General features: G+C 46.3%; 1 protein-coding gene across 3 annotated transcripts in view; it reads left to right on the forward strand.

The window, feature by feature from the left end:
* The window catches only part of mpped1 (metallophosphoesterase domain containing 1), a 68,660-nt gene that overhangs the window by 15,882 nt on the left and 29,073 nt on the right, over nucleotides 1-23,705 (forward strand). For all 3 annotated transcript variants that reach the window (XM_074624891.1, XM_074624892.1, XM_074624893.1), the window contains exon 4: nucleotides 8,611-8,836. In XM_074624891.1, the coding sequence (XP_074480992.1) occupies nucleotides 8,611-8,836 (226 nt within the window). The remainder of the gene's footprint in view (nucleotides 1-8,610; nucleotides 8,837-23,705) is intronic.

Raw genomic sequence — 23,705 nt, forward strand, 5'->3', positions numbered from 1 at the left:
CATGTAATTTGCTGTACGCAAACTGTTGCTGAATCTGCATTAGGCCTTTCAAGCAGAAATAGATGGCAAACAAACAGACAGACAGACAGAAGGCCGAGCTGTTAGGGAGTGAAACACAGCAGAGCAGAGGGGAGTCAGATGTGTACAGATGTTGGAGTGTATTCTACATACTGATGAATTAATAGCAGTGAACAGCAGTCGTGATCAGTCAAGCAAATGTGTTGCCACATTATAACAGTAATCCACTATTTTACTAGCTCATCTGCAACGATAACAACTGTTGTTTTAACGCATAAGAAGAAAGATGAAGAAAATGAAAATGCCGTCGCAGGGCAGAATAAAACCCAATTTCTTTTTGTGGCAAACAAATGTTGAAAAGAGCTTTGAGATTAAACCGAACCAGACCAGGATAAAGTTGCTGACCAGAAAATCGAAACAATGAGCAGGTGAAGTGAATAACATGGATTATCTGGTTACCATGGCACCTGGCAGTGGGGGGGGATATATTAGACAGCAAGTGAACATTTTGAACTTTGTGTTGGAAGCAGAAGAAATGGGCCAGCGTAAGGATGAGAGCGACTTTGACGAGGGCCAGATAGTGACGGCTAGACGACCGGGTCAGAGCATCTCCAGAACTGCAGCTCTTGTGGGATGTTCTCGGTCTGCAGTGGTCAGGACCTACCAAAAGTAGTCCAAGGAAGGAAAACCGGTGAACCGGCGACAGGGTCAGACCCGAGGCTCATTGATGCACATGGGGAGTGAAGGCTGGCCCGTGTTGTCTGATCCAATAGAAGAGCTACTGGAGCTCAAACTGCTGAAAAAAAGTTAATGCTGGTTCTGATAAAAAGGTGTCAGAACACACAGTGAGGAGCAGTTTGTTGCGTAGACCGGTCAGGGTGCCCCGTTCTGACCCGTGTCCACCACCAAAAGCGCCTACAATTGGCATCAGAACTGGACCACGGAGCGATGGAAGAAGGTGGCCCGGTCTGATGAATCACGTTTTCTTTTACATCATGTGGATGGCGATGAGTTGGAGGTGTTGACTCAGCCTCCAGATTCTCCAGATCTCAATCCGATGGAGCATCTGTGGGATGTGCTGGACAAACAAGTCCGATCCACGGAGGCCCCACTTCGCAACTTATACAGGACTTAAAGGATCTGCTACTGACGGCTTGGTGAAAGATACCACGGCAGACCTTCAGAGGTCTAGTGGAGTCCATGCCTCGACGGGTCAGGGCTGTTTTGGCGGCAAAAAAGCAGGACCTACTGAATATTAGGCAGGTGGTCATAATGTTATGGCTGATCGGTGTAAAGGTACATTCTGCAGAAAACTGCAGTGCACAAAAAAATGCCTTTTACTATTTTAAAACTCGTCTGGTCTCCCATTTTTGTTGCAACCTTTGAGCCGGGTTGTAACAATTGGGGGCTCGTCCGGGATTTGAACCTCATTTGGATCTCTCGCAACAACAAAGCAGAGACAAGAAACTATAAAACACTTGAATCTTGAGTACTCTCGGGCATCTTATAACTGGTTTCATTCCCGTGTGATGAACTAGCTTTGACAGAAACATAAAGGTACATTCTGCAGAAAACTGCAGCGTACAAGGGTCATAGTTTATCACCGGCTAAATGTGGCGTCAGTAAAAAACTATCCAGTTTAAAAACAGACAAGGGACAGATGGCGAGCGGCCAGTCGTTGACATCATCAGCATTCATCAGGAGCCCACGTCGCTCGTCGCTGAAAGTTGCAGCTTAATCTTCATCCACATTATCCTGGAGGCGACGTCGCCGTCACGCCAAACGTGGAAGTGGAGCAGACAGGATGAAAGAGACAGAGATGGAGTGTAGGAGAGAGACAGAGAGGAGAGAGACCACCTACGAGGCCGCTTGATGATGCGCCGTATCTGTCTTTGTCACTGCTTCTGTGTGTGTGCGTCTTAATGTGTGTGTGTGTGTGTGTAATGCATTATGTTCAGCGAGGACATTGTGAAGTGTTAGGAGGTGCTGCTGTACTCCGATAAAATGTGTGTTTTGGATGCGTGGCTCAGTAGGTGGTGTTTGTGTACGCCGTCTCATAATTGCTGGCTGTCTTTGTTTTGCGTCTGCTCGTGTGATTGCGTGTGTGTGTGTGTGTGTGTGTGTGTGTGTGTGTGTGTGTGTGTCGAGACGCAGCAGTGTGTGTGGGTGGCGAGATAAATGAAACGAGTATTAAGTTTAAGCTGAGGTGAGAAGGCAGAAGCCTCGCTGCTTCTCTTCCTCCATCATCCATCTGTACCTTGTTGCACGTCTATCCCTTACTCACCCCTCTCTCTCTCCTCCTCCTCCCTCCTTCATGTGACATATTACTTTCTTCTTCTTCTCACATCCAGTCTTCCCCCTCTCCGTCGGTGACAAGTACACCCGCACACACGCACATACACATGCTGTAAAGGAATTACGACTGATCCGAGCTGAGTCTTTAGCTTGACTGTCTTTGAACATCAGTGCCGTCGCTTTTGAAGCCCCCCCCCCACACACCTCTTTGAATTATTGCATTTCTGTTTATGCACGCACAGATAAAGGCCGACTAATGCCGCACTGTTTGGCTGTAATCTCACTACGTTCTATACATGAAGACATACGTAAACTGTGGGGTGTAGACGCACAAATACGCGCTCGGCATTAATGTGCATGCAATAAAGTAAAAGCAGAGACAGAGTGCGGTGTTAAAGAGTTCTGGCCATCCTTCCATTACCACAACAAAGTCCCACAAACAGGAGAGCAGGCAGCTGATCAGACAGGTTGTAAAGAAGCCGACAGTTTATCCAGATTATCTAACCCACAAGAGCATCTTAAACACACGCTTTGAATGAGCATATTTGCCCACTCACATGTGCAACCCTGATGCAAGTGGGTTGGGTTTCTGTCCACCTGACGAATGTTAGTCCAATAAAAAGGTCTGCTTCTTTAGCTGCTAAATGCTAAATTTATGGATCAGAAGAAAAAGAAAACAATCAGCTGTACGATGCTAAAAAGTCCGTCTAATTCTCTGTGATTGGGTCACAATGAACGACGCTTTTCACATTACGCTTTTGTTAATATAAAAATATTAATAGTGCAGTTTTAAATTGGACTTAACTTGCATTAATCACACATATCAGGCTGTTCATATCCAGGCTCTTTGCTTGTACAAATCTTGTTTAATTGCGTCTCATATAGGCTACACATTCATCAGGACAACACGTATTTCCTCTGCAGCCTTAATGACGACTGTGATAGTTTCTGAAAAAAAAAAAAAAAAAGCAGCTCTCCAGGAAAGCAGCCAAGTAGCTGCATGGGAGCGCAGCGTCTACCTGGAGACGTGTTCAGCTTGTTGTCTCCGTCTTTGAAGACCGGAGCAGCTTGAGTGTGAAGTGATGGATGAAAACTGGACCGACCTGCAGACTGAAAGGCAAAGCATTTTATGTACTCCGGGTCGGGTCGGGGGATATCATCTCACGGGGTGGCTCATTTACATCCAACAGTACGACCTTCGTCTAATGATTCAAAGACAAGCTGAGGAAGAATGAAAAGATCATCAGCTAAATGCATACATCAAAAATAAGTGTGTGCATGTGTGTCCGTGCGTGCGTGTGACAGTGAGGCGACGCGGCGCTCATAAATTTTTTGACAAATAAACACTATCTGTGTCTCCTCAGAAATTCTGCAACGTGAGCAGTTTTTCACCCATGAAGTTTGACGGCCAACTGTAAACTGAGAGGAATAAATCACAGGGAGGAATATAAAACTCCACCAGCTGGACACAAATACCCCCCCCATCCTCCTCCACACACACACACACACACACACACACACACGCACACGCACACACACACGCTCTTACTTAGCAGAATTAAATTTCAATTTCATGGATGAATTTTTCGAAAGTTTCCTCCAGTAAAATGACAAGGTGTGAATACCAACTAGCTGAACTTTTACACGGCAGTGACTCCGACTAAAAGCATGTGTTTATTGTAGGAATTCAGCTGCTGTCAATATGAAAATAATAATAGAAAGAGATTCAACAATACGTCTCTTATTGTGCGCGTCCACAAAGAAAAAAAAAAATCAATCCCAGGAAGACAATTTCTGCATCAAATGAGGATGAATGTGTTGCTTCTGTGACAAAAGACAGAGAAGAAAAGGGAAGAGGATGTGGGTGGAAGTGTGCAGGGTGGTGGTGGTGGGGGGGGCATCTAAACATTTGGGTTCGACATTCCCCCACAACACGCCGGCCGCTCTTTGTCGCCCCGCCATCTTTTGTCTTTGAATTCAAAAGGCTGCTTTTAAGCAACAAATAGTTTTAATTTGTCTGTGAGTGAAGCGGCGGCGGCGGCGGGGAGGACGGCGTGTTGTGCAGCGTCAAGAAAATAACAAAAGAAGAAGAAGAAAAAAGTGAGCAAAGGAAAGGGGGGTGGGGGGGATGCAAAGATTCGAGGAAAACACACACAGGACAGCGAAAAGCGAGGCTGCGTCCAGGAGTGGAAACAGCTGGACTTCAGTCTCTCCTTCTGCCCCTTCATCCCTTTTTATTCCTCTCTGGTTCTGTTTCAATCCCTCCTCGCTCGGCGCCTTTTGCTCTTTTGTCAAGTAGTCCGCCCGCCTCCAGTCAATCCCAGATCGCCTCCAGTCAATCCCAGATCTGCAGTCTGTCTGTTTGTCCGCCGTCCTCCCACGAGCTCCGCTAGGCGGCCTGTATGTGTGTGAATGTGTCACATGCAGGTATATACATGACCCCTGAGGGTCTGTGCATATTGTTTGTGTATCTTGACATATGATTGTGTGTGTGTGTCTATACTTAACTGTGTGTGTTTGTGTGTGTGTGTGTGTGTGTGTGTGTGTGTGTGTGTGGACTCCCACCCGCGCCACAGGAAATCTTCCGGAGTTCGGCCACCATTGTTCCGAGGCTGCGATGGGTGGTCTGCTCTTTGAAGAGGAAAATCCCTGCTCTGCCCAAAAGCTCTGGCATGTAAAGGGGGATTACTGCCCATTGTGTGTGTGTGTGTGTGTGTGTGTGTGTGTGTGTGCTCTTATATTTGTGTACATGCAGAAAAAAAAGCCCGAAACGTCCTGCCTGCCAAGACAAAGTTAATTCCTAAGTGTGTGTGTGTCTGCATAGATACCAAATACTAGACGCCAAAACGTCCTGCCAAATAACTTAATACCAAAGTGTGTGTGTGTGTGTCTGTGTGTGTGTGTGTGTGTGTGTGTGTTCGACGTCAATGAGTGTGTGTGTGCAGTTGCAGGAAACAGGGGCCAAATACACCCTGCCAACCCAAAATGATTAAATTAATACCAGTGTGTGTGTGTGTGTGTGTGTGTGTGTGTGTGTGTGTGTGTGTGTGTTTGTGTGTGTGTGTGTGTCAGTATGAGTGAATGCATGCGTTTACAGGAAGCCGGAGCCAAAACCTTCAGCTAAAATTAAATGAAAGGAGACGTCCAGTTTATTACAGCTTGGATCTGATTTCTCCTATAAGAGCGTTTATTTAGTGTGGAGTTAAAGATAAAATACTAAGTGTTGTTTTCCTTTTTTTAAATGACCGTATCAGACCACATCTGGAGCTGAAGTTCATCAACACAGATGTGTGTGAGGAAACATTACTGAACATTTTTCAGCTGCTTTTAAAATGTTTTACGGGACAAATTTTGAAAACACATGTGAGAAATATACAATAAATGACGTGATAACATGTACAAGAGTATTGTAGGCTATTACGTAAATGTATTTAGTTACTTTCCATCACTGCCGAAGGTTAAATAATTACAGTATACAGATCAACTTCTTTGTTCAACTTTGACCTTCCAGCATTTAAGGCACTCATTTATAATGTTATCAGCCCATTAAAGCTGCAGTAGGCAGAATGTTTTTGGCATCATTGGTCAAAAATCCCATAATAACCTTTCAGCATATTGTAATTCAAGTGTTCTGAGAGAAGAGACTTTTGCACCTCCTCATGGCTCTGTTTTCAGGCTTTAAAACATCTAGCCCGTTACGGGAGACTTTGACCAATCACAGGTCATTTCAGAGAGAGAGAGCGTTCCTATTGGCTGTGCTCCGGCTGGTGGGCGGTGCTTGGTATTTCCTCAACTTGATCTCAACATGGCTGCGGGCGTCACAAACTTTCTCATTTTACAGCTAAACCGTGCACTACAAGATGATTCTGAGAACATCTGAGGAGAGAAATAGACATTACAGTAACAGAATATTGATTCATATTTGATCAGCGCTGTCTAGTTTGACCGTTTGATCGGAGTTTGTGAGTGATTGACAGCTGCTCTGAGACGGCAAGGCTCCAGCTCGGCTCTGATTGGTTGTTGTGCTTCCTGGTATTTTGTGCATTCCAAATTTATGCAGCCAATAAAAATGCACCGTGGGTCCAAAAGTGTTTGTATATCTATATGAATTTTATGCATTTTTGGTCAAGACGACAGCTCCGTTACCTTAAATAGTTTGCGTGAGATAGAAAAACAGGCGCTCAGTCGTCCTGCGAGCTTTAATGGGGATTTGATCGAAGATAATGATTGAATTTTTATATTTTGGAGTGAATTCCTTCAGCCTGGGTTTATCCAGGCACGACTGAGCGTTGAGCGTTACTTCAAAGTCTGACGAAAAGCATCGAAAACATCTTTTTGATTGTGTGCTGGTGTGTGTGTGTGTGTGTGTGTGTGTGTGCCTTTTGTGGAGGTGCGGCCCCTCATTTACGGGCCCTTTTCTGGTGTCTGCTTGACAACTAAACACAAACCCTTCTGCCAAACAAATGGGAGCTGTGTTGGGGGGAGAGGGGGCGGCCCCCCGGCCCAAACGGAGAGACGGGCACTCTCTGACAGCTGCTTTCATCTTGTTATTATTCCTCCTTCACACTCAAGGATTTTTGGGCTTCCTAAAGTATTTCTGTCGCTCTCTCCTCCCTCCACCCCCCCGCTCTGTCTCTCTTTCTGTCAGCAGGGCTGTGATTGGCTGTTATGACAGAGCCGTCGCCGGGCTGTCAGCCTTCTTCTAAAGCTCAGTTTAATTACTCCTTTTCACCAACATGACACGTTTCATGCACAGATGCACGCAAAAAACCCGCACGCATGCACGAGAGGGAAAGTCGCTCTCAAAAAAACACACAAACCCGATGTGCTCAGCTGCACGCCACGCCGCGCCGTCCTAGCAGTAATAATAATAAAAAAAATGGTGATTGAACTCGCCGTCAGACGCTCTCTACCTGACAAAGCAGACCCCCAGATGTTTGTCTCCTCTGTTTCCTCCGCGGAGCTTTGAAAACACGGTGTAGATGTTGTGAAGGGGCCGGCCGCCGCTGGGTTTGATGGGCGCCGATCGATCGCGCGCCCTGCTGTGCCAGGCTTTGAATAGCCAATTAAAGCCATTGAGACAGAGGAGAAAATGTGTGGGGGGGTGATGTGACGGAGTGGGTGTTTGATTACAGGAGGATGATGAGAGGGAAAGATGCAGCAGCGGTTGCTGGTAAATGTTTAATATTCTGCGCCGTAAACTTCACAGTGATCACTCTTCCTGCTCTCCCTCCTCATCGTTCCTCCAGATAAAGACTCCCTGACGGATGCGTTCAGCTCTGCTTCCATAAACAGAAGACAGCAGTGCACTGGGTTGAGACCTTGACTGATGGAGGGGAGCTAAGACAGATGTACAGATTTGCTAGAAATGGAAGGGGGAAACGATGAGGGAAGCCGTGTCGCGTGCGAATGCCAAACCGTCTGGGTTTCATATCGGCCTCAAGTTTCCCAGCCCTCCTTCCTCCTTCATTTCCTTTCTCTAACCCCCCTCTCCTACTCTCCTACATCTCCTGTCTCTCCATCCATGTCCTGATGTCTCCTTCCATATTCTATTTCCGCCTCCACCTGTCCTGCATCTTCTGTCCTTGTCTCCTTTCCACCTCTCAACTTCCTCCCCTCTTGTCTTTTCCTCTGTAGCCTCAAAGAGTTTAGAAGCAAAGAGGCGAATCTCTGGTGCCAAAATGGCTCGGCTTCCTCCTGGAAAAGTAGCCGGATCTTCTGGCATTCTTCCACATCCATTTGGGCCCATAGAGCAGGCGCAGTAGCGTCCGCTCGGTCACATAACTCGGTCCCAACGTCACACTGTCGTCACGGTCTGGGTCTCAATCACATGAACGGAGGAAGGGAAATAACACTGGATTCAGCTTCTAGTTCGTTTTAAATAAAGGCTATTAGAGTGTTCGTACTGGGGAGTTGACTCTTAGTACTCTCCATCTCTCGCTCTCCTTCTCTCACTCAGTGAAAGTCCTTTCAGACACAACGTGACAACGGCACCACTCCGCTCTGAAACCAATTTATTGCCAATGACTTGCGCCGCCGCCACGACAGCTTCGCTGCGATGCTGTGATGTGCGGCGAATGCAACTCAAACCGTGCCGCGGTGTTGCGAGCAGCTCTCCTCCGCCGAGAAAGACATTAGGTGTAGCTCTATTGCCTTTCAGGTGGAAACAGTAGGGAGTATACATGCTGGACAGCGCCAGAGAGAGGTTGAGATAACGAAAAGGAAAAAAAGGTGTGAAGAATTGCCATAAATCGGGAGGGTTGACACGTATAACTTCTCTCTCCTCCCCCCCGCCAGGTACCCTGCCCTACGACATCAAGATAGTGATCGCCGGCAACCACGAGCTGACCTTCGACCAGGAGTTTATGGCGGACCTGATCAAGCAGGACTTCTACTACTTCCCTTCCGCCTCCAAGTTGAAGCCGGAGAACTACGAGAACGTCCAGTCGCTGCTCACCAACTGCATCTACCTGCAGGACTCCGAGGTCACCGTGCGGGGCTTCAAGATCCACGGCTCGCCCTGGTGAGTAACGCCTGCCGCCGCTTCGCTGAGGTTTCACTTTCATGTGACACCAGCTCCTGTAAAATCAAATCTCATATGATGAATTCTGCGCAATAGTTTGGTCCCAGGTTTCAAGGTTGCACTTGAAGAGGATAATCACAGAAGTATCTTCTAATCACTGAATCGTCAGACCTTTATTTACTTCCGATAGTGGGACGAATGGTCAATGAAACATTTTGGTAGCTATTGTTGATGAATCTAAATGTCCATGTCTGGAGTGCTCTCTGATGCTGCTGCTGCTGCTGCTTAGATACGAGATAAGTGATTTTGCTTTTAGGATTTTCTTGCCTTGCGTGTGCAGGAAACATTTACCACAGGTGAAAACAACCAACTCCTGAAATCCCTCTAAAGGTCAGCACGTACTGATTGTGTCTTACAGCGCTGCATCGTTTGACGTGCATCATTTGATGCTCATGTAGCACACACCAGAAATGCCACACAGACAGATGAGCTTCCAACCTGAGAAAGAAGACGATGGTGTATCCCGATGCGTCGTTCTATACGTGGAAAACTATACCTACGATCTTTTGGTGCATGTTGTCCTTTTTGAGGCTACTAATATCGTCACTCTTCACTTCCTGCTGAACTGAGCTTAGCTGCTTCCTTCTGGGGCAACCGAGTCTCCTGAACATGATGTTCCCATACAACGAAACTGCATTCTCAAGTATGTCGCAAAGGAAATTGTATTTTCTCCCAGACGGTTAGGTTTAATAAAAGTTTGTCTATTACGTAACTTCAACTACGTACACGGTACACTAACACGAGCTCCGTCTAAACGTTCTTTTGTAGGAGACAAGGTTGCATTATTACGATATTGGGGTGGCCCAACAGCTCATTTTTGCCCCGGGCCCCCGTAGCAGGTTGATCCGGCCGTGACTCGGTGACTCTGTGCGTCTTTCTATCATTAAATTCAATCATTTATTTGCTTCTTTATTTAGCTTCGACTTACATTTATTCTACTGCAACTCCTGCTGGACAGGCTGCTTCCTCTTGGGTGTGCGAGTGAACACGTGTGTGTGTGTGTGTGTGTGTGTGTGTGTGTGTGTGTGTGCGTGCGTGCGCGTGTGTGTGTGTGCGTGTGTGTGAGGGTGAGTGTGTAAGTGGTTAGGTGGCGGTCCATGATCTTCTTTGTGTGTGTGTTTTAGTGACAGGCTCCTGAGGGTAGTGTTTGAATGTGTGTGTGTGTGTGTGTGTGTGTGTGTGTGTGTGTGTGTGCGTGCGTGCGCGTGTGTGTGTGTGTGTGTGTGTGTGTGAGGGTGAGTGTGTGTGTGTGTGTGTGTGTGTGAGGGTGAGTGTGTGTGTGTGTGTGTGTGTGTGTGTGTGAGGGTGAGTGTAAGTGGTTAGGTGGCGGTCCATGATCTTCTTTGTGTGTGTGTTTTAGTGACAGGCTCCCGAGGGTAGTGTTTGAATGTGTGTGTGTGTGTGTGTGTGTGTGTGTGTGTGTGTGTGTGTGTGTGTGTGTGTGTGTGTGCCCCCAGTGCTGGGTAAATTGGTTTGCTGTGATAGCAGCGTCCCCTGAGTTTATTGCTCGAGCCACTGCAGAGAGCTGCCTGAGGTGGACCGAGAGGAGGATGAAGATGGGAAGAGGAGGAGAGGAGAGGGAGAGGGAGAGGAGACAAAGGAGAGATGTAGGAAAGAAGGAAGAAGGTGGTGATGGATGGAGAGAAAGAGACAGACAGAGGGAGGGAGGGAGGGATGGAGATTTAGGAAGAGATGATTTTATTCAGATTCACCGGCTGGCCCTGGCTGGTGTAACAGGCACATGAGGTGACGAGTGTGTGTGTGTGTGTGTGTGTGTTCATGTCAGAATATCTCTGTCTGAATGTGTGAATGTGTGCTGTGGGTGTGTGTGTGTGTGTGTGTGCACCAGTGTGTGCTCTCACTTGCCTTGGACTGTGTGTGTGTGTGTGTGTGTGTGTGTGTGTGTGTGTGTGTGTGTGTGTGTGTGTGAGCCTCGGGGTGTGTTCCTGCAGCACGGAGGGGCTCCAGCTGGAGGCTCCGTGTGTCCCCCCCTCCTCTTCCCTCCTTCCTTACCTCCTCCATCTATCCTTCTTGCATCCTTCAAGTATCCCTTCTTCCACCCTTTACACCTCTTTCTTCTTCCATCCCTCCATCAACTCTTTCCTTCCTCCATCAGCTCCCTCTTTTTCTTCATCTGTGCACCTTCCTCCTCTCCTCCATCAGTCATGTGACCCAAACAGCAGCCACATCCTCCACACGCTCCGCTCTCTGGCTGGCAGGAGTGGCGGGACGGTGCCTGTTCCGGTTCCCCTCCGTCGCCATGGCGATGCCAGGCTGGCGCTGCTTTATGGCCTGTGGATTACCACACACCTCCCTCACCCACTACATCACCATCACCTCCACCACCCCGAGGTGCTAGACCCGACTGTCTGACTATCTGACCGCCTGAGTATCTGAGTGCTTATCAGTCTGTGAGTCTGGACCGAACAGGAAATATATCCAATATCCAATATTACTCATATATGAACCAAAAATTGTGAACTTTAAAAGATTCTCGGGAGTTTTGAGAGGCGGCGAGTTGCGTTAGGACGCCCGTGATCTACATAAAGTAGCCTAGACCTCAACTTTATGCAATTGAGGAACGGCCATCATGACGCTCCGTCTCTCGAATCGCGCCGCCACGCTACCAGAATGCATTGCACGGCTGCTTTACATAGACAATGAATGGGAAGCGTGGAAAGGAGAGATCCTGTGGACACGTACCAGGACTGCAGCCCTACACCTCATGCACTCTATAATGTTGTTTGTGAGTGCAGCAGGTTCTCTGCAGTGCCAGAGGCGGTGAGCTCTCTCTGTGAGCTCTGTACATATAGGATCACAGTAGTTAATACTCATGCTTCCTACAATCCTACTTCCTTCCCTCACAGACTGAAACATGCATGTGAGATCCCCCTCCCTGTCCCTTTAGCTCTCAGACAGAGGGTGACTGTACGATACGTCCGTGACAAATGACTTGTAAACTCACATTAGCGTCAGGAGGAAGGAGCGGAACACGCCATCCCTTCGCTCCGCCGATGCATGCCGCAGTGACAAATTTGGGGAGAATGGAGCAGGAGCGATCTAATTTAGGTCGGGATGGTCCGGGGTTAGGACGGGGATATCAGTGTGTGTGTGTGTGTGTGTGTGTGTGGGTGAGAGTGATCCAGGCGTGGGATGGACTGGAAGGACTACCTCTGGAGGAGGAGAGAGGATGAAGTAGGAGTGAGGGATGGCAGAGGGAACGAGTAAACGGCCCGTGGAGCCAGATGGATGGAGGGATGGAAGAAGGAGAGACAGGAAGTGATAAAGACAGTGGCAGACAACGGGATGGAGAACGAGAGGAGGCAACAGACAGAAATGAAGAAACACATGAACCAATCAGAACTCAGGAAATGGGAAAAGAGAGGATAGATAGATAGATAGATAGATAGATAGATAGATAGATAGATAGATAGATAGATAGATAGATAGATGTGCTTCAAACTATGATGCTCTTGGTACCCCTCTAACGTCAAACCAACGTAGGTTTACTTAGTTTTTAGGTTTACTTACGCAAAAAAACGTGTTGCTTTGGCTTCGTAACAGGTTGTGTTTTGGGTTGAAATAAGTACGTGTGTTATGTAACTGACGTTAATTAAGTACGGAAGTTACGTAGGATAACAAAACTACGGTAAAATAGTGTTTCACATGGGACACGAACTGGGTGAAAACCCTTGGACCACCTCCAACACTGTACAGGAAGATTACGTTCCCATTTTTAATCCGGCCTCAACCAGAAGATCTGATTGGTCAGTTATTCTTCAGAAACAGACGTCAAAGAGTACCAGACTAAACCTACTAGTCTAGTCTCTGCTAGACTAGACCTTGAACTGCTTTCCCTGATATAATAGTAACATCTGCATGGCATTATTACGTTGGTTTACTGATGGAAACATATCTATGAAATGAACATTAAGCTGAATTTGCCATAACAACCGTTACAGTAAAGGTGCTTTAATCCTTCCCCAACTTGTATTTATGTGAGCCCATCCATCTTTTTGAAGAACATTTGTTTTTATTTGAGGATTGTGAGTCTGTAACGTCGGCACACTGCAGCTGTCGTCATGGTTTTTGACTTTGTTATACATGCTAATTGTTTTTAGAACTACGGCACACCAGCGAGTCTGATGCAAAATTAGCGTTATTAGTGAAATAAATAAAAGCGCCGTTGGATGCATCATCATTTAGAAATGGGTGTGTGTCAGGGTGTGCAGAAGATTTGATTTATTTGCTAAACAAATACAATACAGCAAAGTCAGAATGTTTTCCAGAAATAACAATAAACAACAGGAGCTACATGAGAAATGTCCCGTAGCTATATTTAGCGTACCATTTTTATGGAATGTCAACTTAAAGAAAATGTCTTCCATTTACTCTCGCAGTGAGACTTTAAGACCTATTTTTCTTACGCTAAGTACGAATAATGATGCCAGTGGGGTGAGATATTTCCAGGATATTATTCATCATTTCAGTCGAGTGCAAAAACATCATCTGCTGCAGATTCTAGGACGTCACGGGATGACTGCATATGAAAAGTTTAGATGGAGATTTTTTGCACAAAATACAATCCAGATGAGATTGAATGCTGCGCTCCAGGACTTTAATACCATTTTATAATCAAGGAATTATAAGGTATTATCTGTCTTTCATGTATTAATTAAAATTGAGCTCCATCTTTCTATCACTGGACTGAATAGTGCTTTTAAAAAAGCAACTTTTGAAATTAAATATTCACACAGAAAGTACATAATAGTTTCACCAGCTGGTATCACAGATCTTGGATGCTCCAGGATCTCAGAATTACTCTCTACTCATAATTTAGCAACTAAGATTCTCGGCGGCAGAAACCAATCTGGCAACCTCGGCAGATTACATCTGAGTCATTATTAATAATGAGCTGCATGGCCGGGACGCGCGGATCCATGCACATTCATGGATCTGCTCCTCTACGAGCACAAACACAGCCATGAGGATGAGCGTCTCGCTCTCTGCAAATTTTTTCATCAGCGGCCAATTAAGAACAAACTCATGTCTGATAGGAAGAGTTAAACCATCTTCTTCTCTTTATTACACTGATTCATTCTTCTTTGAATTTACTTTATATATCACATTGGAGTTGAAGGCGTTGTCCCGTCCTGGATAGAATTATTAAGGTAGAAGATAATCTTCACACTTGCCAAGACGTTTTTTGGGCTCTCTGCACTGCTTTTTGCAACTGGCAATTCAATGTGCAAAGTGGCAATGCAATTTGAAAATGCATTTTGCAACTGGCAATTCAATGTTCAAAGTGGCGATGCAATTTGAATATGCATTTTGCAACTGGCAATTCAATGTTCAAAGTGGCAATGCAATTTGAAAATGCATTTTGCAACTGGCAATTCAATGTTCAAAGTGGCAATGCAATTTGAATATGCATTTTGCAACTGGCAATTCAATGTGCAAAGTGGCAATGCAATTTGAAAATGCATTTTGCAACAGGCAATTAAATATGCTAAGTGGCAATGCAATCCTCAATTACACTAATGGCCAATCTGTCTGGCAACAATGTGTTTCCTTACCCTACTGACCCCCGCTGTACTAAAATAGTAAATGGACTGCATTTGTAAACCTTACCGGATACAGCGCTTTACAGTTTGGCCTCTCATTCACACACTGATGGTGGCAGAGCTGCCATGCAAGGTGCTGGACGACCCGCTATACCTCCTGAGCCACAGCCACCCTGGCAGTTACATGGCAGGTTCATTATTTCACTAGACGCTCCATCACTGATTAGTCGATCAATAGAAATTTAACCAGCAACAACTTTGATGACAAAGTAAGTAAAGTGAGCAACTTGGGCTTTGGGATTTCTGACAATCAATCCATTTATCATAGAAAATAGTTGTCAGATGTGATGATAATGAAAAATAATGGTTGCAGTCTTTTGATAAAACACAAAAAAATGAACTAAAATAATTAACATGACAGATCTGGGCTGCAGGTTTCTCTGAGTCTTGCTCATCAGGAGTCATTGGAGTCACCTGCTGATAATCAGCCTGGCTGGGAGGCTCTATATCAGCAGGTTGGCTGCTCAGTTGGTTGTGTGTCTGCAGAGAGTCAACACCTTCAGTTGGCTCTCTGGGTTTGTGTGTTTTGTGGGGTTTTGATTTTGAGTGTGCACATCTTTAGCCAGTCTCTACTTCTCTTTCGTGTCCCCCCCCCCCTCAGTGACTCCCAACTTACATTTCATGTTGGTCCTCTTTGGTGGGGGTATATGGTCAGATTGGGTAACAACCCACGCGTAGCGACACAAACAGCCGTCTTCATTTCCATTTTTTATAAATCCACAGCGATCCACTGGAGAGGAGCTGAAGAGACGCAGGTTTCTGACCTCTGTCCTAAAGGTTTTCTTTTCTTTTTCTTACATATATAGTTTCATTCTTTGAAAGTGCTCAGCGATTTCCTGAAACAGCTGGTCACTGTAGTTTTTATCAAACAAACAGGAAAGAGGAAATGGTGCATTTGTTTGGGACTATTTTCAGCGGCGGATTAATCCACATTCGGTGCTCTGGTGAGCATTTGGGGCAGCAGGACGGTGGATGTGGGACTGAGTCTAAATAAACTACAGTGTGTGTGCTGTGGATCATTGATGTGTTTTTAATAGTTTTTGGACAACAAAGGAGATTTACTGTATATCATTCTTTGATACACACACGATACTTGTTAGTAGGATAAACTCACTGGTTTGGGTCTTTTCATGGGTGAAAATATAGAATACATCCTTTTAAAAACTGTAGCCTATTTTCCAGGCGACGGCAGACGTGTGAAACCTTGACAAGAGACTATTTAGCTTGAGGGGTCTTTGACAGATGCTTCGAATAATTGAATTTTAGGGGGCAGCCCTAATAGCTTTGAAACTAATAGGGTGAGAGACTTGATTCCAAATCCTCAGGGGGGGGATGTTCTGCAGGGTCAAGTCTTAACTCTGGAAGTACTGTTCATTGGTTGAGAGTTGTTGTTTTCAAGCACCGTCTCGTCTTTGAGTACTTTTTCACTGTTGAATTCGACATGAAGTGTGTTGAGAGAAGAGACAGCGAGTGAGTGAGGACGGGCAGGGGGCAGATGAGGAGAGACGTCTTCTATGCGTCGGTACTAATGGGTTAAATCTCTTTAAATGTTTATAAAGACGGTCTCTGAGGAATGTAAGACAGGCAGGGGGAGACGGACAGCTTGTTCACAGACACAAACAGAGACGGGGGGGATGAGAGAGACAAAGTCGTCTGTTTGTTGACGGGGGATTTGCACGGAGCGACGGGGGAGAGAGAAAGCGAGAGAGAGAGAGACCCTTTTTTCTTCTTCTTTAAATGAAAAACGGCAGAAATGTATCGCTCCCCACTGCTCCGCGTGGAATAATTAAGGACGGAGATGCAAAAGACTCCTTAATTAGATTTTTTAATTATTGAGGATTCACTTCTCCTTCTATAGTGGCCCAATTAAGAAAGCTCATCAAAAACTAAAGAGATGAAGAGAGGAGGCCTCCTCCTCCTCCTCCCCGACTCCATCTCGTCTTCCTCCTCCCTCTCTTAACTCCATTCTCTTCATTTGACAGAAATGGACTACCTGCGCTCCGTTTGATGGCTTGTCCTCGCTGATGAGCGAGAAATGGAAGGTTCTCTCGCCGACTTTAATTAACTTGCTTGTTTTCAGCGGCCTCGGTGAAAGTGAAAGAGGGAGAGAGGAGAGGTGGAAAAAGGAGAGGTAAAAATGCAGCGGTGGCTCCTTTTAATGATAATGAGTCTAATGATGGCGGAGATGGCATGAAGGCAATTTGACCGTCATTCTGTGAGCGCTTGGAGTCGCCTTTGTTCTCCCCCTCTGATGAAGAGACACTTCAAAGGAAGACAAAGTTTGAATGATGGAGAGAAAAAAGAATGAATGAGTGACAAATCCAGCTCCTCTCTAACACCGGTGGTGTCGCATGTTTTAGATCATTAACTACAAATTGTGTTTTAGTTTACATTACTGCCAACCGTTTACTGAAGCATTCTATCAGTTTCAGACTGATTCCTTCCTTCCAGGCAGCCGTTGGTTTCACTTCATTTCAGGGAAGCTATGAAAATCAACTTGCAGAAACTCGGGTAGCTAATCCATCAGAGGGAACATTTAGTGGCCTTTGTTTTACACCGGCGTCGTGCGGTAATGTGGCTGCAAACGGGGAACCATTTTGTAAGAACGGTCTCTGTCGGAGCGTGCGAGGACAGTCTCAGACTTCCATGGTCCGCTAAAAAGCTGGAAGTTAAATCCTGGAGACACGCAATAAGCAAATATAGATGCTGTGAAAATGAAGTGATTATGGACATTTCTCGCATTGAAGTTTCGCTACCAACTCTCAGATCTTGGGTGTTGGAGTTTCATTTAAATGCTCACCAGCAAAACAGGCTAAATGCTTCAAATAAGAAGTTCCTGAGGAGCAACCTCTCGTGGTTGTGGGAATAATGACTGTCCTCCCTCATAGGTAGTGTCATATTATACAGCCATAAAAGCCCGTACACCGTGTTCACACAGACTGACCTTTGATTGGACGTGTTTGTGTTGAGCGCGCGATTATCTCCGCCAGACGTAAACCTAGGGAGAGATCATGCGTTCAGTCGTGTGTGTGTGTGTGTGTGTGTCTGTCTGTCTGTCTGTCTGTCTGTCTGTCTGTCTGTCTGTCTGTCTGTCTGTCCACGACTAATCTTGCATACTGCTGGACCCACAAGCCTGATTTTTCTGCTTCAGTAGCAAAAAAGGCATTTTCGTCAACCGATTAGGCTAAAAACAAGCCTTACCTAGTCCGCTGCAGGCCACAATCTGGCCTTTGCCGTGGCTGAAAAATTTACATCCATAGAAAAGTTAGATCTCATTGTGAACCGGCAACCTGTTCTCACTCCCAACTCATCAAATACCGCCATTTGGTAAGTGCCTCGCGGCATCGGAAACCAACGAACGGATGCACCCTTGAGCAAAAGTATGTGACGAATGGGGCTTTCAACTAACACCAGTGTCAATCCACCCGAGTTGGAGCAAGTGATGTATTATTAACGTAATGTACTTATTTTATGAGTTGTTTCCTAAACTTAACGAAGTGGTTTAGGTGGCTAGACGTTGACGTTTTACGTTAACAATGTGGCATTAAATGACGTGTGAATAGCGCTTCACAACGTTAACCCTGTGGTGTGAAATGAAACACAAAAAGCTTTAAATATGTTATCATGACACATGGAATGTCCTTGAAAGTGAAGTACTATTTATACGCCTTCCCATGAGATCATGTTGACTGGAGCGTTAGTGGTATGTATGTTTGATTCAACAATGACTGGCATACTTTCATTCTCCAGTCTTCAAATCAGTATTTGGTTGTGGCATGAAGGAGGAGGTTGTGGTGGTTGGTTGGGCATACAAAGACTTGGCACCAGAGACTATAGTAAACACACGACATTCAAAGTTGGCCATTCCTCCTCGGCGCAATGAGCAAGCGAGGAAGAGAGAGCAGCGATGTTGAGGCGAGCGGTAGAGTGAGTGAAGAGAGGGAGCGGCGTTAGTGAGAACTAAGCAGTGAATCAGAGAAATAAAACGTTATTTCTGATTTTTTTTTTTCACAGCGGTTACGTTCTAAAGCCCAAATAAACACACAACAACATCTCCGCACAACCCCGCAGGAAGGTGCCGCATTGCCGGATTTTAATGAACGAAACCGACGGGCCGGCTTCATCTGTTCCACTCTGGCTCAACGCTGCTATTGGATAAACTCACACTGAGCAGAGGAGAGACAAAGGAGCAGGGGGAACTCACAGTGATGTAACAACCCATTCTCATTCGTCGAAAACGGACGCTTTGTATCAGACAGAACTAATGGGGGACTTGTGTCTTGGTATCAGACGTCGAGGGGCGTAACAAAGCGACGGTATTTGACGACCTGAACGAGCTGCACACCCTGTGCGCTGTTATTGGCTTGTACGTGGCGTCCAAAGGCTCTTTGCAGACCCCCAGAAACGTCTCGAACACAGCAAAATAAGAAGAAAAGTGACAATCCAGTAGAGTCTCTGTAGATACAGACTCTTCTAGGGGGTCAGAAGGCATGATTGAGATATTTTTATATCAGTCTGTACGATCGGGGAAATGTGGCGTACAGAAGACCGCTTGCCCGGTGTCGCTCGGGGACCTGATCGAGGCTCAGCCCGTGGACGGTGTGAGGCCGGTAACGGCCCCCGTCGCGCCGGGGTCCTGTCTTTCCGGAGTCGGGTTGTTAGGGAATGCCGGCACGAGACCGATAGTCTACAAGTACCTTCAGGGAAAGTTGAAGAGAGAGTTTGAGAGAGTGTGAAACTGTTTGTGATCCTGGTACTCTCTGACACTTTCCTGAGCTTCTCGTTTGCCTTTCAAAAACCAGGTTTCTGAAGACAGGTGGGGTCATGTTAAGGACGGCTCCACGGCCTTTAAGTTTTTCCAAGTTGATTTCCGTAGTCTCCTGAAATAAACTGAAACCAACAGCTGACTGGAAGTTAGGAAGGAAATGAATGTAATAATACCGTCGGAAGTGCTGTAATGTATGCACGGCTTGTAGTCAATGGGGTAGAACATGCAGCACCACCGGTGTGCTCCTCCTTTTTAAAGATGTAAAGAGACAGAGAGAGACGTACAGTTGGGAGTTCAGGCTTTTCTGGGCCTCCTCACCAGAGCCCACTAAATTAACATCCGATTCACTTTGAGACTCCCAAACCCCCCCGCCGCACCCCTGGGCCCTGTCCTCTCCTCTCCTCTTCTCGCCTCTTCCTCCTCCATCCCTTCATTCCTCCATCTCCCACCTCCATCCCCGTAGCACTGACATTCCCACAGGACCCAAATAAAGTAGCCTACGAACACTGAACATTAATAAACGGGTACTTAAGGGGGGGTTGGTGGAGGAAAGAAAAAAAAAAAAATTGGCCTACTTTAACACTTGTCACTTTCCCACCCTCTCACGCACCCACCCATTTTTATTTTTTTCCTTCTACTCTTCTCCAATTTCATCTTTTCCTCCCTCCTAAGTGTCTGCCAGTCTGCAGCCCCGTAGCTGAATAAACAGTTACGGAGGGAGGAAGAACAGACGAGAGGACATTTACTGTGTCGTTTCCCTGGAGGGATTTCTCTTTAAATTACCTGTTAAATGGCCTCCAGGGGCAGGACTTCACCGTGCACGGGTGGGTGTGTGCATGTGTGTGTGTGCGTATCAGCATTTTGTGTGTTATGGCACGCTACGGGGCATTCTCCTCCATTTCACACATGCCTTCCCTCCCCAAGGCATGTGGCATTGTCGAGGAGAAAAACTGAATTAAAGTGATTCTGTCCTTATGTTCCTCCTCGCCTCAGTGTCTCTCTTCTTGCCTCGACACACACACTCCCACCGCTTCTTCTTCTTCTTCTTCTTCTTCTTTCCGTCTCGCCAGTTCATCAGCGAGCGGTTATGTTCGGTGTTTGACCGCAGAGTCGGGGGAGTTGGGATGCCACGGACACTGCAAAAAGTGTCCGCGCTGCGAAGAGTCATATTGTCGTTTCTTTTCATCGTGCTTGAAACCGGTAAAATGAGATGATTCCGCCTCCCTCCTTTAAATACAGTTTCATTTATATCGCAGCAATTTCTCTTTTTTTTTGCCGCAAACAAAATGTGTTCGCTGTGAAACGAGGCAGATTAACTCAGATTGATCCACTCGCATTAAAATGAGCCTTTCAAGCAAAGATAAACATGTTGATGTGCTGAAATTAAGGGACATTGTCTCACTGCTTTTTCTTTTTAGAAAGTACTGACAAACACACATTTGCATACTCTGACAGTGTTAGGTTTATTTTGTCGTAATTCCCAGGTGCTATTTCGTGGTGAAGTGCTGCAATTTACTCTTTTGTGTTCGTGTATCCGCGCTGTTATATAAGTGTTGACTTCAGTCCTACATATACCTGAAGGCCTGTCGGACTAAACTCGTTGCTTTCTATTGTTGGTTATGCAGATCACAAAGCGTTAGCTGGAAACTCTAAACCTTCATAATGAGGTTCATTTGTTTGCTGGTTAGCTGTCTGTACTCGTTAACCGTTAACCGTGTGGTCTGAAATGTGAAACCTGTTTTATTATTAAGGTTGTCAAAGTTACTGTTTTAATGTCACTAATTTCTTTAACGCATTAACGCTTTTTAGATTTTTTGGAGGTTGTAGCGGCTCAGTTTTAAAGCTAGAGTGAAGATACTGGTATCATCTGAAACTACAACACCGGACGAATCCATCGGTACCAACCATGTCATACTAGCTTGTCACGAAGGAGGTTAAATAACGCTCTGAACTTGGAGAACCTGTCATGGTCATTTTCAAAGGGGTCCCTTGACCTCTGACCTCCAGATGTGTGAATGTAAATGGGTTCTATGGGTACCCACGAGTCTCCCCTTTACAGACATGCCCACTTTATGATAATCACATGCAGTTTGGGGCAAGTCATAGTCAATTTGGATCAAACATAACTTAGGTTACGTACTGTATGTAACTTAAGTAGCCCACATTACGTACGTGAGGCAAATGAACTGACTGGTTTCACACAGTGGGCAACTGAGTCTGAGAAGTGAAGCCAATGCTGAAGTGTCTTAAACCTGCTGAACCTGCTGTCGATCATGGCGACAGAAGCGTTGTGTGTGATGCTGGCGATCTGGTGTTGCGAAAAGAAAAAGAAAAGAAAGAGAAAAGTGTTGTGGATGCGCTCCTGGGTGGCACAGAGAGGACGGTACGGGCGGTTGTCCCACCTGACGGCAGCAAACTCGCCATCCCTCCTCCTCTTCGTCATGTTTGTTTATTACCAAGTGACCTGACTGCGACTGCGCGCTGGAGAGAGCACCTGATTGGTCGACGCAAAGGAACACGTCGTTGGAGATGTGTGATTAGGCGTGTCAAGACGAAAACTTCTGACAGGCTAGACTTTTCCTCGGGGTGTCGCGGGGCGTCCCAGACGTGGCGTCGGTTGTCGTGTACTATGACACACTACACGAGATAAGACGATCGATTTCTGCACACGACACTCATTTATCGTTCCCGATCCCCTACGACGGCCGTGTCGGGCTATAATCGGGCTGATATCGTGGAGTCTGAACCGGGCATTAAAGGCTCGGTGAAAGGAGCCATTTAAATATGGGGGTATCTGTGCACAGTCTTTCCTCACGGTGTTGCACCAGTTGTACACGTGAAACTCGTTCGAGCAGCCAGCTCCTCTCGATGTTTGCAGTCCAGGTTTTATTCTATGAGTAACCTGCCCAAATCAAACAAGTCACCCTGTTGGTGATATCCATCTTCTGTGCTGCCTAAACAGGAAACATTCCTTGGCCTGGAGAGAGATCCAACCTGTCTCGATGCTGCATCGTATACTCTGCTCTATCCAGTCTGCCGTCTGTGTGAGTCTGCACTGATGGATTTCTCCCCGTTGATTGCTGAATGTCAACGCTCCAGTATTTCTAGTGCGGTGGCTCTGCTGGAAGCGTCTCAGAAGAACGCCGCGTTGTTTCCATTTTGCCAGTTCATCACTCGTAGCCAGCCAGTTTCTTTTATTTTTTCATAAAGTGTTTTTGGGCGGATGTTTCCTTTTAAAATCTGATCAAATAGAAATGGGGATTTTTCCAAGAACTGATTTGCATTTCAAACGAATTTGAGTCGGTTGAATAAAATTATTTATTCTTTAATTCTGACTCTTGCACAAGATTAATTGCGTTGAAAACAAGGAAGGAAATAGTTAACAGGTTAAAGGTTCAGCTCTCTGTGTAAATGAGGTTTGTACTGTGAGGGGGATATTTTTTGCAGCGTGCAGGGACCACAGGACGGGCTCCATCCGTCCCTCGAGGGCAGCTCGGTGCTCCGCAGCGTGTCCCTTCTGCCACGTTGGCACCGGGCGAACAGTTCTTGCCACTTGCCCCCCCCCAACCCGGATGCAGGAGAGGGGAGCCACCCGCAACACCTCCTCCACTCCCCCCCCGAACAAGCCACCAGCTCTGGGTGATCTGGCTTAATCTCCACGATTCACACGCTGAAGCGCAGAAGAAGACCGGAGGAGGAGAGCAAAAGAAGACGACTCCCTCCCTCCCTTTTCTTTTTTTTTTCTCTATTGTCTTTCTGTTCCTTTCTTCTCCTCTCCTCTCCTCTCCTCTCCTCTCCTCTCCTCTCCCCCCCGCCCCTCGTTTCCTTCTCTCCACCGGAGAACTTTGAAATAATTTGCGTCTCGTGTTTTTTTTTTACACATTCTAATTTCCAACTAAATGGGACATCTGTTTGAGAAAAGGAAGATTTGCCACGGTTGCCAAGGCAACTATCACTCTGAAAGGAAGAGAGGAGGAGGAGGGGGGGGCAGGTTTGCGGGAGGAAAAAAAAAAAAAAAAGAAGTCCAACAGCTTTTATGGACCGAATTAGACTTTGGTGGAATATTATCCCTGCAAGACAAACAGCAGCGGGGCCGGTTTCTCTCTTCCTCTCCTCTTCATGACATCCTCCCCTCTCTCCGTCTCTTTATCATCTCTCATTCTCCCACTCTCTGTCTGTCTCTCTTTATCTCTTTTCTTGCTCATATCTCCCTCCCGTTTCCTCTTCCTTCCTCCTCTCTTTCTCTATCCCTCATGCTGCAGCATCATCAGAAATATCATTGTGAAATCTGCCTCCAATTAGAGGCCTAAACCCCCCCGTGTCCAACCCCCCCCACAATCCGCCCACCCATGACAGCTTTTCCGCCGTCTGAAAACCGTCTCATCCGCGGTGTGCTGAAGCCCACCTCACACTCTCT

This window comes from Sebastes fasciatus, chromosome 23, assembly GCF_043250625.1.
Source record: "Sebastes fasciatus isolate fSebFas1 chromosome 23, fSebFas1.pri, whole genome shotgun sequence".
In the NCBI taxonomy this organism is placed as follows: Eukaryota; Metazoa; Chordata; class Actinopteri; order Perciformes; family Sebastidae; genus Sebastes; species Sebastes fasciatus.